General features: G+C 39.8%; 1 protein-coding gene and 1 long non-coding RNA gene across 2 annotated transcripts; both read right to left on the bottom strand.

The window, feature by feature from the left end:
• Positions 1–2,203: 2,203 nt before the first annotated feature.
• Positions 2,204–7,158, bottom strand: LOC106584954 (uncharacterized). The gene is made up of 3 exons (XR_014382502.1): positions 6,800–7,158; positions 6,242–6,403; positions 2,204–6,045 (listed from the first exon to the last, which is right to left on the bottom strand). It is a non-coding gene; the product is annotated as an uncharacterized LOC106584954 (long non-coding RNA).
• Positions 7,159–10,097: 2,939 nt separating this feature from the next.
• On the bottom strand, positions 10,098–15,700 carry casp3 (Caspase-3). Its single transcript, NM_001139921.1, is given in 7 exon segments — positions 10,098–11,489; positions 12,073–12,187; positions 12,340–12,515; positions 12,740–12,868; positions 12,975–13,123; positions 14,983–15,071; positions 15,655–15,700. Coding segments are annotated over 6 exon segments (840 nt in total). The 5' UTR covers positions 15,024–15,071; positions 15,655–15,700; the 3' UTR covers positions 10,098–11,259.
• Positions 15,701–17,086: the final 1,386 nt, after the last annotated feature.

The raw sequence follows: 17,086 nt of genomic DNA, 5'->3' as shown, positions 1-17,086 counted from the left end.
ACTACTCTTGCCCAGAAACTAGAATATGCATATTATTAGTAGATTTGGATAGAAAACACTCTGAAGTTTCTAAAACTGTTTGAATGGTGTCTGTGAGTATAACAGAACTCATGTGGCAGGCAAAAACCTGAGGAAAAAGTCAACCAGGAAGTGGAGGATCTGAGAATTGTAGTTCTTCTTTCTAGTCCCTTTCGAAACTACAGTATCCGTGGGGTTACGTTGCACTTCCTAAGGCTTCCATTGGCTGTCTAAAGCCTTCAGAAAGTGGTTTGAGCATTCTCCTGTCACTGGGCAGATAACAGCAGCTCAGTTTCTGAGTGGACTGCCTGGCAACAAAGGGATTGGATATGCGCAGTCACGTGAGCACGCTGTTCCTTCTTTTTCTCCTTGAATGAATACGCTATTGTCCGGTTTGAATAATATCACAATTTTACATAAAAAATACCACAAAGATTGATTTTTAACAGCGTTTGACATGCTTCTAAGTACGATAATGGAACATTGACTTTTCGTCTCTCGTTCCGCGCTCACACGTTATGCCTTTGGATAAGTGATCTGTACGCACAAACAAAATGGAGGTATTTGGACATAAATATGGATTATTTGGAACAAAAAACAACATTTCTTGTGGAAGTAGCAGTCCCGGGAGTGCATTCTGACAAAGATCAGCAAAGGTAAGAAAATATTGCTAATACTAATTCTGTGTTTAGGTTTCCCCGAACTTGGCGGATGTCTGAATAGCTCGCCGTGATGGCTGAGCTATGTACTCAGGATATTGAAAAATGTGCTTTCTCTGTAAAGCTATTTTAAAATCTGACACAGCGGTTGCATCCAGGAGTAGTCTATCTATAATTCTTTAAATAATTGTTATATATTTTGTCAATGTTTATGAGTATTTTTGTAAATTGATGTGCACATTCACCGGACGTTTTGGTGGGAATACATTTTCTGAACATCACGCGCCAATGTAAAATGCTGTTTTTGGATATAAAAATGAACTTTATCGAACAAAACATGCATGTATTGTGTAACATAATGTCCTCTGATGAAGATCGTCAAAGGTTAGTGCTTCATTTAGCTGTGTTTTGGGTTTTATTGACACATGTCCTTGCTTGGAAAATGGTTGCGTGATTATTTTTGTCTATGTACTCTCCTAACATAATCTAATGTTTTGCTTTCGCTGTAAAGCCTTTTTGAAATCGGACAATGTGGTTACATCAAGGAGAAGTGTATATTTAAAATGGTGTAAAATAGTTATAGTATGTTTGAGAAAGTTGAATTATGACATTTTCTTGTTTTTATAATTGCCGCCCTGATATTTCACTGGCTGTGAAACGCTAGCGTCCCACTTGCCCATAGAAGTTAAGTCTATACAACACTTGTTGAGGCACCAAGTACATTTTATTTGCCATCAGACTCGGTGTTCCACCCCCACGTCTGGCAGCAATAAGGCTGGGGATGAAGGGCACGGCTATACTTAGTAAAGGTAGAAGAAAACCCCCAGACAGTTGTATGCTATGTCTTTTCTTTTGAAGACTGGCCTTTTTATTGGCAAAGAGTTTGATCGCGGTCTTTTGTCTCTTTACTTTGTTTAATGGGGTCAGGGTGAGTGGAATTCGTCCTTTGAGAAGATTCAAAGCAATCTCACATAGGGATAATATGAGATCTTAAGAACAGTGACCCAAGATGGCCTTACGTTCTTTAGCGGTAGCCCCAACTAGGCTTCTCAAGAGGGGCAGGTTTCTTTTTAAACGCAGAGACATAGCGGTTACTTTTTAGGAATGTAAGCCGCCGGCCACTCCCACGGGAACAAGCCGGTTCGGAGCCTCAGGTGTTCTGGAGTATTTGATTTTAAATCCACGATTAAATAAGAAAATGGCGCTTTGGTAGCGTCCTCATAGCTCTCCATAAAGTAGGATTTCCTTCCAGGGTACATCTGCTGAGCTAGTGTTCATTTGTAGTTTGTCTCTAGGGTTTTTGAACAAAACCATGTAATTGGCGTTCAAACTAATGGTATGGCTATTTTTACCTTGGTGAAACACATTCTGCACCAAGTAAAGCACGGACAGGTTCCTATGATGAGTATATTGGGTAGAAGCTCGTGCAATTTCATGATGTTTGCTACCGGCAAATAGCATATCGTTCAAAACCAGCAGATTGTTTTTATGAGGTAAAAGTTCATCATCAGACAGGGATTCGGGTATTCCTTCAACAAACTTGATTTTTATTTTCTTCAACAGCTCATCATACAAAGGTTTATAACACGAATAACACCACACAATACTGTCAGGTTTCTGAGATAATACATGTTCAGAATTCTCTAAAATACTTTTTACAAAACAAGTTTCACCGCTATTGGATGGGCCTGCGATTAAGGCCGAAAATGGTAGTTGCAACCAGGGATCAAAATCTTCTACAGCAGCCATTATATCTTAAGCTTTAAGACACATATGGCTTGTAACATAAGTCAGTAGCCAAAGGGCAAGGTGGTCCCGTCAGGTAAAAGCAATCTCTTGTCATAGACTACCCGGAATATTTTAATAAGTCCTTAGATGGAAGCCCTTTTTATCTCTAACAATCAAGTCACTATTCCGGTCGTTTATGAACCCCTCAACCAAGCGTGTGATTGATTCCAAGTTTACACGCGGGGCATTTTCATAGTTTTGAGTCACGCCTTTGGCTTTCAACACCACGTGATTGTCTTTAGTCCTAAAAGCATAGCTTTTGGGACCACAGGAGGACCACTCTGTGATATGGTCACCATCTTCGAGTTCACTCGTTAAACCACCCACATAGTTGCTAAGTGGGGGGGTTCCCAATCACCAGGTTTGCTTACATAGACCACAGTCTGTGTCGTGGTAAAGAACCCTCCTCTGCAGCTGCGCCACGAGGTTATATAGTTCAAGTCGACCATAGGCCGTGGTAAATGCTGCAAGAAACACATTTACATTACCCGGGGGTAGGACCCAATTCTTGTTACATCTCCATTGCACCAGGGCAATGTCTTCACTCAAGAATGAAAATTTTGAAATTTCGTATTGATTCGAAAAAACAAATTCCCCAAATTCTTTGGGGTCTTTAATGATCGACCTTGTTAGCATATTGCTTCTCTGGAAAAGCTTGCCCCAAAGAGAGTTTAAGTACAATTTCGACAGATTTCTTTTGGTTTTGTTGACCTCTATTCTGTCTGTGTCAAGAAGTATGCCTTCTCTGTCGTGATAGTCTTGAATGTACTTGTCTTTGCTCTCTTGATCTGTGACCGATGCAGGATAGCCTGAAGCCATTTGCTTGCATCTCAAGAAGGTCTTGATGTACTCTTTAAAAAGAGTGTCTGATTTCCTGGAAAAGTTCCACACTTCAAAGATTTTGGCCACATGATACCCCATCTCTAGAGCCTTAGAGAATTCAACTGTGACCCATACACCGGTCTGGGCTCTTTCTTGATCTGAATGATCACAAGGCTTTTCCTGTTTGTTGTTTTCACTGCAGGTGCGACAAAGGGGAAAGAAAGGTTTTCCTCGAGGTCCCTTGTAAGGCAACACTGGCAGAAACAAACCCCTAGGAGGGTAGACAGTTGCTTTGATCAGACCAAAATAGTTTTGGGGTAAGTCAAAGTCACGGTGAATAATTTCAGGATGCCCCATAGGATAGCATGAGGAACTCATTACATGAGGATAAAGGGATGTAAAATCTACATATCCTATTGTCTCGTCGGGTTGCGCTACATACCGCAATGTCGAAGCATTGGTACGGCCTCCATACAAGGCCTGTCGTGGTTCCAAGGGTTCTGGTGTGTCAAAGCTGGAAAGGAAAGCTCGAACATAAGGATCCGACTTTTTGAGTGCTGTCCACTCATGCTCCCACATCACATTCACTTTCAACCCGTAAGTAGCCTGTAAAGATTCCAATTTGTCTTGGAACTCTTGGTACATTTCCCCAAAAGTCTTTTGGGTTAGGACACACATGTCCTGGGGCACAAAGCAAGATTTACAACTGTGGAAGAAACAACCGTTGTACTCAAACACGGTCTCAACACCGTCAATCTGTATGTATCCATCTACGTGATAAGGCCCAAATGCCTTCTCACCCCTATTCAAAGCATGTTGAATAAAAATGTTTTTATCCTGGGCCAAGTACTCCAACCATTGAATGGACCAACTAGAGTATGACTTGAATTGGCGTCGGTAGTTGTCAGGCGATGGAATAGCTATAGATGCTGGAGGTAAAAAGTGTGAACGATAAGTTTTCATGCATGCCGATGCAATAGTTGTACAACTCCAGGGGTCAATGCCTACATCTTTGATTATCTCTTCTCTGAATCTGAGGCATCCTTCACGAAGTATAACTACATCGTTCTCACAGTATGACTCCATCTCTTGGTGGAAATCAAAGATGCTATGACATACGGTCTCATACCATGTCATGAATCTCTCTCACTCTTTGGGAGACATTTGATCACATCCATACATTTCGGGGCTGGGATATGATCCAATATAATGTAGATTCTCCTCAGATGTGAAGAAATGAGGAAACCACCCTTTCACAGAGTTTCCAAAACCCAAGGCCTCAGGCATTTGAGCCAATCTCATGGGTAAGAAACTTAAACTGTCAATGTATCTCTGGTTGAAGGCGGGGTCTACAAAACACAAGATTTTACTACCTTGAGCTATGACACTGGGTGCAACACCTTGTTGTATCAGAGGGTTCAAAAGAGGATAGGAGTCATAGGCTCTAGAATTGTGAGCTATAAACGTGAAGTTTCTGTACTGGGGTTTTCTGAAGTGTTTTAGAAAGAGGAGTGCACAATTGGGCCCCTCTGCCGACCACTTTTCACCCTTGAAAGTCATGGTAGGTACAAAAATAGGCAAATGAACCCCGGATTGCTGATTAGTCTCAAAATCATAAAACACATATTTCTCTGAATGTTCATCTTCAGCCAAGGGCTGAATATAACACTCATGTGGCACTTCTTGAACCACTTCAGCGTCTCTGCTTTTCAAAGGCCCTTTGCCCAATCTGTAATGTATGATTCCACACACATGAGGTTTAGGGCTGTCTATTTTAAGGTTGTAATTGCAATGGCATTTTGAACATTTCTTGTTAATATCACAACTGCTTACAGATTTACATGCCTTGGGGTGCCATGTTTCAATTTTGTGTTTTTCGTAGAAGTAGGCCGAACGACATGCGCGTTGACAATCCGCACAGGGTGTTAGGTTTAATGAGTGTTCAACAGGAATCTGTGTGTGGCCTCACCTGGTGTCCACTAAGTAGCTGCAGAGTACTTTATGCTGAAAAACATGAATGGACACACGAGGACAAACAATATAGCATAGTTATAGAAATAATGAAGTGTCTTACTATTCTCCATGGTTAGCCCTCTTGCCTGTTCTTTGAAGGTGGACGGAGTCACAATTATACACCTGAGCCTGCTTACTGCACAACACAATCCATCAATCAGATTGATACATGAGTGTGTAGTTGTGGGTTATAGGGTGTCTAATTGTTCTACATTTTCTCAATATGAGTGACTTAAAACAGCCTGTTTTGTTTTTCTACAGACATCACACCCTTATCTAAACAGCACCCTCACCTGAGAAGTAGAAATCAAAGGGAGAGAAACTGGGAATTGAATAACTGCAGTTGACATAGCTAAGTAAATGGAAGAATAATCTTATTGCAATGTGGATGGCTCTTAAAATAGCCTTTGGTTGTGCATAATGTAGTCTATGGTGTTGCCAGGGAACAGCACTCTCTTTGAAGAAGTAGGAGGTGAAGATCTCCTGCACACGGATTGCCTCTCATGCTGCATTGCTGGACCCCAACCTTGAAACATCCTGCAGAGCACCAGACTTCTCCTCTGGCACACGCCGGCAAGCTGCAGATCCACTCCTGGCCCTCGTGTCCATCTTCATGAAGTTATGCAGAACACAGGTAGCCTTCACATGCCTGAATTCCTCCAGGAGGCAGTCCCAGATGGCCCTGGTCACCCAACCTTGCAGTGCCCTACACGCTAACTGTAGGCAATCTCCAGTTACAAGGTATCTAGGAATATGGAAGATAATGTTATTATTAGACTTTTACATCACCAGGTCATTATGGATTACTAAAGTATAATATCCCTTATAACAAATCATGATAACATTGGATTGATAGATGCATGGGCACACACATGCATGTGTAGCATGTGACAATAACAGGATCATATCAAGGATAGCATCACAAATTAATACATAAATACCACTTGACGCTTGATGATGAGTTGATCATTCGACTAAGGCAAAAACAAAAATGTGCACCCCTTTGAGTCCCCAGGACCAGGACTGAGAACCACTGCTCTTCATTGAGACCTCTTCATCTGTAGACAGGCTTTCATAGCTCTCTTAATCTGAGGACAGAAAACCTCACAAGAAACAGACTTCATTATACTCAAATTACACTGCACTGAATATTATGTTACCATTATCTCCTTCCTCACTTCTAGGGACTGGAACTACACAAAAGTACCTACCCTATCTAGAATAGCCTACTCTCGCACTTTGAAAGTTGGGGCTGCTAACATTATCCTTCACCTTCCTCCATGGCTGTTAGCTAGCTACCTAGAAATGCATCAAAATAGTTAGCTAAAATGAAGTTAGGTAGCTGGTGATATTTAATTAACTTAGCTAGCTATCTATACAGTATGAAAAGTTGGCTAGCTAGCTCATTTAGCAGCTCATTTGAGTTAGCCTGCACTGTAGCTAGTTAGCTAATAATACATCTGTTTTTTTTTTTACATTTTCAAAATGTATTTACTTACTTGAATAGGTTCTCACAGCCAAACAGAGCAGCAAAGTTTGTTTGTCATCAGAGCGTTTTAGAGCATATTACTATTGAACTATTTACCCATTTAATAACCAGACCGTCATACAAACTTGCTATGCTGAATTCTTGACGCACAATCGAATGTGCTGCTATATGCTGCCAGCCACAAGCAAGTCACAATGGGCGGCCTAAGTGGCACGCGACAATTTACCACTTGCTAGTGAACATGCACGTCACCCACACTCTTCGCTCCTCACCACTTTCCTCCATTGAAAATGAATGGGAAGCAGTGTTTCACCGCGCGGCACCGCGTGCTAGTGTACACGGGACATCAAAAGGCAAACTCCAACTAACTAGTTTCAATGTATGGAATCGCTTGGTAAATTTAGGTAAACTTCCCCATTAACTAACGTGCTAATCAGTCAGATCCTCTGAAGACAGGGATGCTCTACGTTTTATTTGAACAGGTTGAGGACAGGGGCGAAAATCTGATATCAACTTTGGAGGGGACAATTACATGACATTTTCTCAAGAGCAATTCCTGAGGGGGACACCAAAAGTAGTGCTGTAACACATAGCCTACATTGTAATATGGTAAATGTATATTGAGGAACCAAAGAAATAAGGTGTTTGCCGTACTCCTAACTACCGGTACCCAAAACTACACAACTAATCACAACAGCAATACCATTGCCTTTAACAAATCTTAGTTCAGTCACCAGTTTAAGTTGAGAGTGGGGGTATCCATGGCATTTTCCAATTATGTTCCTATTTTACAAGTCAAAAAAAATTGAGAACCTTTCATAATGTTGCCAAACAAAGACTCAACAAACTTACCTGAGACTCCCTGTCTCTGCCAGTCTGTCCCTGCATATCTGTCCCCAACTCTGCTGTCTGTGTGCCATCTGTTGCCTGCTCTGCCTAATGACATCATTGTGAAACATTTCCATTAGAATTTCATTTCTTTCTTATGAACATTTTATCAACTAGTCTTTGAGATATTAGGCTACTACGGTTCTTACTATGCGTTTTGGTGTATTGAAAAATACTCTGATGTCCATCTTTTGTTTTTCTGCCATTTTTCTACCTGGCTGGCTGGCTGGCTACACACACAGTGTGTAGGTTATTTACAGTAGGAGATGGGCTTCTATCATCTTCAATCATTCTATTTGGGCTTCGATCTAAAAGGTAGCTAGCAAATGTGAAACGGATTAAAATGACAAGAGTTGACAGCTGTATGAGTTCACCATTTACACAACATATGCTGCAACCTTTTGTAATTTTAATAGTTTGTTTCATATTGGCTGGCTTCCAACAATAGCTGAATTTGCAAAGCTAGCGAGCACCAATTCAGTTTCAGTGGTGTTTGCTATAATCTTTGCTACCCGGGTTAAATAAAGGTGAAATAAAATAAATAAATAAAAGTTCACTTGCGACAATTTAGCTTTTGCAACGAGACCATTAAATATATTTAAGACAATGGTAGAAGAGAGTGTAGTTCTGTTCAGTTTGGATTTCAGTTTATCGCTAACCTTATCACAGGGACTTTGAAGCACTAACTTACATCATCTGCATGCTGATTCCATCTTTGACGACGCCACATAAATGGAATAGGTACTAGCTAGCTTAATAGTTAATATTTGCGCGCTAGCTCTGCATATTCAGCTAGTGTGTGTGCGCGATTGACTGGATTAACCTCACGTCAGTTACGTTCATTGAGTGCCTTTCAGACAGTAGATACGACCTCTCTGTTACCTAGCAAGCTAAGGAACTGGCAGTGGATCAAACCATTGTGAGGCAAAGGGTGGGGGGGTTGCAATCTTTTGAAACTTAAAAACGCGCTATTAAGTGTCTATAATCAGCACAATTGCTTTCATTGCGTATTCTTAATATTATTTAAATTACATAGTTATGTTTCAGTGATATATTGGGGGGAAAAAATCATATTTTTCCCAGGATGGGGGGGTCGTCCCCCCCCCGTCCCCCCCGGGATTTCCGCCCCTGGTTGAGGACCGGAGCCCGGAGCACACGCCTACATATCCTCCTCTTTCTATTAACAAGCAATAATTGGAGGACATGTGTTGTCAGTCAACTTACCTGGTTAAATAAGTAGTGGTTTCTTTGCAGCAATTTGACCATGAATGTCTGAATCAAGCAGTCTCCTCTGAACAGTTTGTGGAGATGTGTCTGTTACTTGAAATTTGTGAAGCATTTATTTGGGCAGCAATTTCTGAGGTGCAGATAACTCTAATGAACTTATCCTCTGCAGCAGAGGTAACTCTGGGTCTTCCATTTCTGTGTCGCTCCTCATGAGAGCCAGTTTCATCATAGCGTTTGATTGTTTTGCGACTGCACTTGAAACTTGCAAAGTTCTTGAAGTTTTCCGGATTGACTGACCTTCATGTCTTAAAGTAATGATGGCCTGTCGTTTCTCTTTGCTTATTTGAGATGTTCTTGCCATAATATGGACTTGGTCTTTTACCAAATAGGGCTATCTTCTGTATACCACCCCTACCTTGTCACAACACAACTGATTGGCTCAAACACATTAAGGAAAGAAATTTCACAAATTAACTTTTAACAACACACCTGTTAATTGAAATGAATTCCAGGTGACTATCTCATGAAGCTGGTTGAGAGAATGCCAAGCGTGTGCAAATCTGTCATTAAGGCAAAGGTTGGCTACTTTGAAGAATCTCAAATATATTTTTAATTGTTTAACACGTTTTTCATTACTACATGATTCCATGTGTTATTTCATAGTGTTGATGTCCTCACTATTATTCTACCGTCACGTACGTTTGTAGAAACGGAACAAGGCGCAGCGTGAGTAGCGTTCCACATCTTTATTAGAAAGTGAAACTTAACAAAATACAAAAAATATAAAGAATAAACGAAACATGACGACAATGCAACTACACATAAACAATATCCCATAACCCACAGGTGGAAAAAATGCTACTTAAGTATGATCCCCAATTAGAGACAATGATAACCAGCTGCCTCTAATTGGGAATCATACAAAACACCAACATAGAAAAAAGAAACTAGAACCCCACATAGAAAATATAAACTAGACTAACCCCCCCCAGTCACGCCCTGACCTACTCTACCATAGGAAAAAAAAGCTTTCTATGGTCAGGACGTGACATCTACAATGTTGAACATAGTACAAATAAAGAAAAACCCTGGAATGAGTAGGTGTGTCCAAATTTTTGACTGGTACTGTATATATTTATTAAAATCCCATTCACAGAAATGTGAATGTGGAAAATAATAGGATAACAATTGAATCAAGTATAAAAGCTAGTTTATTCAAGTGAATGAAAAAAACAAACCATCCCACAGTTATCATTTCTAAAAAGACATGGCACATTTTTCAATACTTTTAAAGCCCGAGTGATTGATTCATTACATTATTGCTATCTGAAAGCGTGTTTCCCTTTATACCCGATAATTCAGAACCAATACAGGAACAACAAATCAATAGCAAGTATAAATATTGCATAATCGCTGCTTAATGCCTGCCTTCCTCCATTACAAATGCATTCTCTTTGGTCCAACATCATGCCTTTTAGGCCTCCGAGTCCAAGGTAAATCGAATCAAACCTTTAGCTTTCTCTTTAAGACTTAAACCAAACAGAATACAAGTATTTAAATTTGTATCCACTTAGAAGTAGTGCTGAGCGATTAGTGCTTTTTGAGGTCGGTTCGGTTTCATTTCAATTCTTAAACAATAATCCCGGTTTTCGATTTCGATAATACATTAAATGCATTATGTGGGTTGAATGCGGTAACACAGAATAAAACAATCATTAAAAGTCCAATGATGGTAGTGACTGCCCATAACTGCTTATCACTTATTAACCATCATTTATTCACATTACTTTAAAAAAATATTTTAGTAGTGTATATTACATTTGTTTTATTTTGATTACTTTTTTGTTTTATCATTTTATGACAATTAAAAAATATATATTAGTCATCCTCTCTATAGAGCTTCTGCCTATGCTGTCTGAGAAAATCACAATTTTAGTAGTTCTTCAAAGTAAATAAGGCATACTTTTGTAGCTGCTGAATACCAATCACTTAGATAATGTATTTTCAGACAGATACCTCGCGAAGCAACCGCTCTCTATCGCGCGTTCTTCTGTCTCAAGTAGGATTATGGTCATGGTAGTTAATTACCACGTTTTCTGCACTAAACAATGTAAAATATCGTCCGGTTGGAAACTACAACTCCCTACTACATTGCAGTTCGGGCTTGATCTGGTTTATCTCTAGAGAAAATGTGCATAAAGGGAATTAAAAATATTGAACCGACATTGGTCATTTAGAAATGTTGTTTAATTGCTCAGCACTACTTAGAAGTCCAGTAAACATTGTGCACATAGTTAAAAAGGTCCCACAGGATACACAATCAAGTCATAGTAATGTCTAGACAACAATATCAAATCAATGTGGAAAGTAGAGATCTTTGGTCAACATAGACACAATGCAAGGGATCTGCTTTTTGGCAGTAAAGCCAGGCATGTTGGAGATAGACTCGAAGTCAAGTGCCACCATGTGGTTGACACGTGTCATGATCTGCATGATCTCCAGCTGTTTGCCGTACCTTTGTAACATCTCACAGAGGGCCTGCACGAACCAGGAGCCCTTCTGGGTGTTCCTCCAGGAGTAGTAGCCTATGGGGAGGCACGGACGTCACAAACCAATCAGACCAACCAATCACTGTAGTAATGTTGTACATTGCTATAACCTCTCTAAAGCACATACAGTGGTACATGGTCGTTTTTGTACATGGTACAGTGCAATTACCATACAAGTATATATTGCTATAGTAGTAGGCTTATAGTCTACTGTCATACATGTTTGCAGTTTGTGTGTAAAAGTTATAACATATATCATTTGTAAGTACTATGTAACATACCAATGTACCATGTAAATGTAACATATGTAGTATGCATGACTGCAGACGTTTTTATCTCAATACCAAATCATTTCTTGGTAACAATTAAGTAACTTACTGCGATTGTTTTCGATTAAAATGGTGATGTCACTAGGCTGGCAAAATTCTATCCACCAAAACTTTTCAAACAGCTCTTACACTAAAAAGGGCATTATCATTTTCACAATTTCACAGTTACTACAACCTAAGTGTGGAAATAAATATTTACAAAATCACGTTTTTGACTGCTATGGGCCTTTAAAGTATATCAAAGTGGGGCACTAATAAAACAGGGTTAATTAATAAACAGGGTTTATTACCTGGGGCTGTAGAATAAGCGTAGAGAAAGTCTGCCTCAACAGGAATCCTCTCTGGAGAGTCATCAGCAACGGCGTCTGTCTCTATGCCACCATCCAGGTTATCGCCACGGCACGCCTACTCACCAGGTCCACAGGAAGGATCAGGGGTTAAGGGTCAGGGGAAGATAGTCTACTCTTAGCAATGTACCACTGAATATCAGTCATGCAAATACATGTTCATCACTTCAGTACAGAAATTTTGAGCAGGCAGCTAAAACCTTACAGTACCTGGATGAAGAAGAGTTTGGGCTTGCCCACCAGCGTTTTGCAGCGGTCGCCCCTAAAGAGGCCAGTGAGCTTCTTGAGTTCTACATTGCCATCTGTGCCATAGAAGAACCCCTCTTCTCCATGGCTCAGCATCACACACACAAAGGAGGCGGACTGGCTGTGGTCGTCTTGAGACACTGAAAATGTCACACGCGCACACGCACACAGTGGCTCTTGAAGTCAATCAAACTTAACATTAAAAAGAGATTTCCTTCAGTCGATCAAATTTTGCCAGATGTCACATCACTACTACCAACACTAGTGCAACTTATTTGTATACAATCAGAAAGAAACTTCTCAAATGACTCCACAAAGAAAGACAATCTAACTCGGACACTCACATCACAACTGCTGAGCTTACCTTTGGAAAGCAGCTGTTGTATCTGTTGCACAGTCTGGTCATTGGCAACCTTCACTTTGTACCCCAAACTCGAGAACACTTTGATCGCATGTCCTGCATCCACGTCTGTTCCATTGCGAAAGCTCATTCCTTAAAGGGAAATAACCAATGAAGTGTATATAACAAAAATCGGACATACCATCATAACCTGAACAAGTGAAATGGACAAAAATACATCGTACAAACTTAGGCCTACCTGTTTGCTTGTCAAAGTTCTTGTTGTTGATGATGACACACTGACCAAGGCTGGGGTAGTTCATCTTATATGTGTACATGTCAGCCGGAGGCTTAGCGTCTACTTCAGGATTCTCTGTCGTAAACCTTTGCACTGAGGGACTGCCCAGCCTGGAGCAAAAGGAAAAAGTTCCTTTTAACACCGAATCGGCTGCGGCACAGTGGGCGGACAATAACACATTGCAGGAGTCCTTGCAGAGTGATTAAAACATCTACATGCACTTTTCACTGTCCATGTTAAACTGGCTCCACAGGTACATTGAAAATGCATCTTGTTTGGCTGACATGCTTGAAGGCACAATGACAGCAGGTTTTGGCTTATGATCAGACACGCAATGTCACATTGCATTCTAATCCAGCTGAGAGAATAATTTGTCCAACATTATTCAGGGATAAAATTATGTTAAAAGATGCATTCACAGAATGTGACAGCTGATAGAACTATGTAAAAATAGGCTCACTCGCCCAGTGCATGCCACCCAAATGGGTATCTAAATAAAAAGTGCAAACTAATATAATAAAATACAGTGCCTTCAGAAACTATTCGCACCCCTTGATCTTTTCCAGGTTTTGTTGTGTTACAGCATGAATTTAAAAGAGATTGAATTGAGATGTTTTGTCACTGGTCTACACACAATACCCAATAATGTCAAAATGGTATGATGTTTTTCAAAATGTTTACAAATTAATAAAATATGAAAAGCAGAAATGTCTTGAGTCAATAAGTATTCAAAACATTTGCTTAACAAGTCACATAAGTTGCAGGGACTTACTGTGTGCAATAATAGTGTTTAACATGATTTTTAATGACTGCCTCATCTCTTTACCCCACACATACAATTATCTGTAAGGTCCCTCAGTCGAGCAGTGAATTTCAAACACAGATTCAACCACAAAGACCAGGGAGGTTTTCCAATGCCTTGCAAAGGGCACCTATTGGTAGATGGGTAAAAAATAAAAAAAGCAGACATTGAATATCCCTTTGAGTATGGTGAAGTTATTAATTACACTTTACATGGTGTATCAATACACCCTTTCACTACAAAGATACAGTCATCCTTCCTAACTCATTTGCCAGAGAGGAAGGAAACTGCTTAGGGATTTCACCATGAGGCCAATGGCTGTGATGGGAGAAAACTGAGGGTTGATCAAAAACATTGGTAGCTACTCCACAATACTGACATAATTGACAGAGTGAAAAGAAGGAAGTCTGTACTGAATACAAAATACTTACAAAACATGCTTCCTGTTTGCAACAAGGCAAAAAAGTTATATTGCAAAAGATGGAGCAAAGCGATTCACTTTTTGTCCTGAATACAAAGTGTTATGTTTGGGGCAAATCCAACACAACACATTACTGAGTACCACTCTCCATATCTTCAATCTTAGTGGTGGCTGCATCATGTTATCGGTTTGCTTGTAACGTTAAGGACTGGGGAGTTTTTCAGGATAAAAAATAAATGGAATGGAGCTAAGCACAGGCAAAATCCTAGAGGAAAACCTGGTTCATTCTGCTTTCCACCAGACACTGGGAGAAAAATTCACAAAATCTAAAGTGGAGTTACTTACCAAGAAGACAGTGAATGTTCTTGAAAATCTATGGTAAGACCTGCAAATTGTTGTCTAGCAATTATCATCAACCAATTTGACAGATCTTGAAGAATTTTGAAAATAATAATAGGCAAATGTTGCACAATCCAGGTGTGGAAAGTTCTTAAGATGTAGCCAGAAGGATTCACAGCTGTATTCGCTGCTAAAGGTGCTTCTACAACATATTGACTCAGGGATGTGAATACATATGTAAATACATATTGGATATTTCTGTATTTAATTTTCAGTAAATTTGCAAACATAAAAAATAAATGTTTCATTGTCATTTCGGGGCATTGTGTGTAGATGGGTGACAAAAATGCCCACCCTCTATTCTTTGGGTAGCTGATAGGGTTGACATGAGAAATGCATTGCCTTACCCTTGTGCAGCTATCCCTTTGGCATCCACCAAATCAGACATGGTATCAGTCTCAGTAGCACAATCACTCTTACAACATCTATAGTTGTACTGAAAGAGAAAATAAGAAGTTAATAATCACACACACACACACAAGTTCCAAAGTTGAATCCACACAGGAGCCAAGCCATAATCTAAGTCAACTAAATAAGTTAACCTGCTATCAACTGTGGTTCAATAGTGAATGTAGCTAGCCATTTCTTTTTACAGTAGTACTGATAGATATTATGACATGTAACACCAGCTAAATAACTAGGTAGTATGCTAACGTTAATAGCTAGCTAACGTTAGTTAGTACGTTAGTTACCAAAGTCTGTGTAGCTAACTTGTAGTAACTTTCAGTTAGCTAGCTAGCTACTCTTATCAAATTTAGCTGGGACTGTTACGGTAGCTAGTATATATATATATATATATATATATATATATATATATATATATATATATATATATATATATATATATATATATATATATATATATATATATATATATAAAACGTTACGAAGTAGCAGTAACGTCGTAAGTTAATGTTAACGTTACCAATTTGAATTTGAAAGGTTTCCTGTTCTTGTGTATATTACAGTACATTACATAAGGTATCAATGAAAGGTGTAAAATCTTTAAACATAATTACTTTGCATTAAGGCGTTGAAATACACCGGCGAGGGAGTCAACGTGAAGAGTTCTCCGCAACTAAACAAGGTTATCTGATACTTGTTCATGTGGTGTCAACGAAAAACATTGCTTACGCGTCATTGTGCAAAGCAGCCAATCAAACACCGTCGTTTATTTCCTGTGTAGACGGCATAAAGGACACACCTTAACCAAAGCCGGTCTTAACGTTTCCAGAATGGTGTGACTTTCCTGACAAGCGAAAGATGGCGGAAGCAGATGAGGGGGTTTTGAATACAATGGCGGTAGAATCAAGGAGAATTGGAGTATTGCCCAAAAGAATGGAAAACGGAGCAAAGTAGTGTACAGTGATGAGAATGACCTTTCGTATCTAGTAGGAGTACGGTTTGTTAATGAGGAGCAATTGAGCAGAGTACCAATCTTGAAAAAAACCATTTGAGTTATCTAACTGGTGGAGAGAGTTCTGGGTAAAGTGAAGGTTGTAAGGATCTTGAGAGGCTGGCTTGTTTTGATTTTTGTTGAACTTCTGCGGATCAGAAGGAACGTGCGTTGTGTCTTTTGATACGTTTGAAGTGTCGTGTGTGTCTCTTCGGAACAGGGCACCCCTCAAGGGGGTTATATCTGGCGTCTCGTGGGCAGTCGATTTTGAAGAGATTAAAAATATTTCTGGAGTGATTGAAGCACATCGGGCGAATCGTGTGGTGAATGGTGAAGAGTCTATCTGTTCTTTTGTTTTTTGATATGGAGTCTCTCTCTACTCAAGTGCAGTTAGCATATATTAACTAGGGAGTCCGATTGTCACGTCCTGACCAGTAAAAGGGGTTATTTGTCATTGTAGTTTGGTCAGAGCATGGCAGGGGGTGTTTGTTTTGTGTGTTTTGGGGTTTTGGTTCTGTTATCTATTTCTGTTTATTTCTAGTTTTCTATTTCTATGTTGTTGTTTTTTGCAATGACCTCCAATTAGAGGCAGCTGGTTGTCGTTGTCTCTAATTGGAGGCCATATTTAGTTGTGTTTGATTCACTTGTGTTTTGTGGGTGGTTGTTTTCCTGTATAGCCTGTGTTGCCTTATGTAACTGTTTCGTCATTTGTTTATTTAGTTTAAGTGTTTTCTTTAAATAAATTAAGAAGATGAGCACTTTACCCGCTGCAGCTTGGTCCAATCCTTACGACGCCCGTGACACCGAGCATTTATCCCAAGACCAATGCAGTGTGATCAGTGTAAAGCTGTTGGTCATGTAGCAAATGTTTACAGAAGGGAGAAGCGGAGATGTCCAAGTTGTGGAAAGGATCATATTATGTGTTATAAAAGTGATGAATATGTGAGTTGATGCCATGTCTTCTGAATGCCCCATAAGGGTGAATGAGAATCAGGTGGCCAAAGTCAGGGTTTTACAGAGCATTTCCTATGCAGCAGCTGTAAAAAGGGTTGAGG

This window comes from Salmo salar, chromosome 24 (assembly GCF_965601325.2).
Source record: "Salmo salar chromosome 24, fSalSal1, whole genome shotgun sequence".
NCBI lineage: Eukaryota > Metazoa > Chordata > Actinopteri > Salmoniformes > Salmonidae > Salmo > Salmo salar.
The sequence above is the reverse complement of the archived record's forward strand: the minus strand, read 5'-3'. Positions and strand labels throughout refer to the sequence as shown.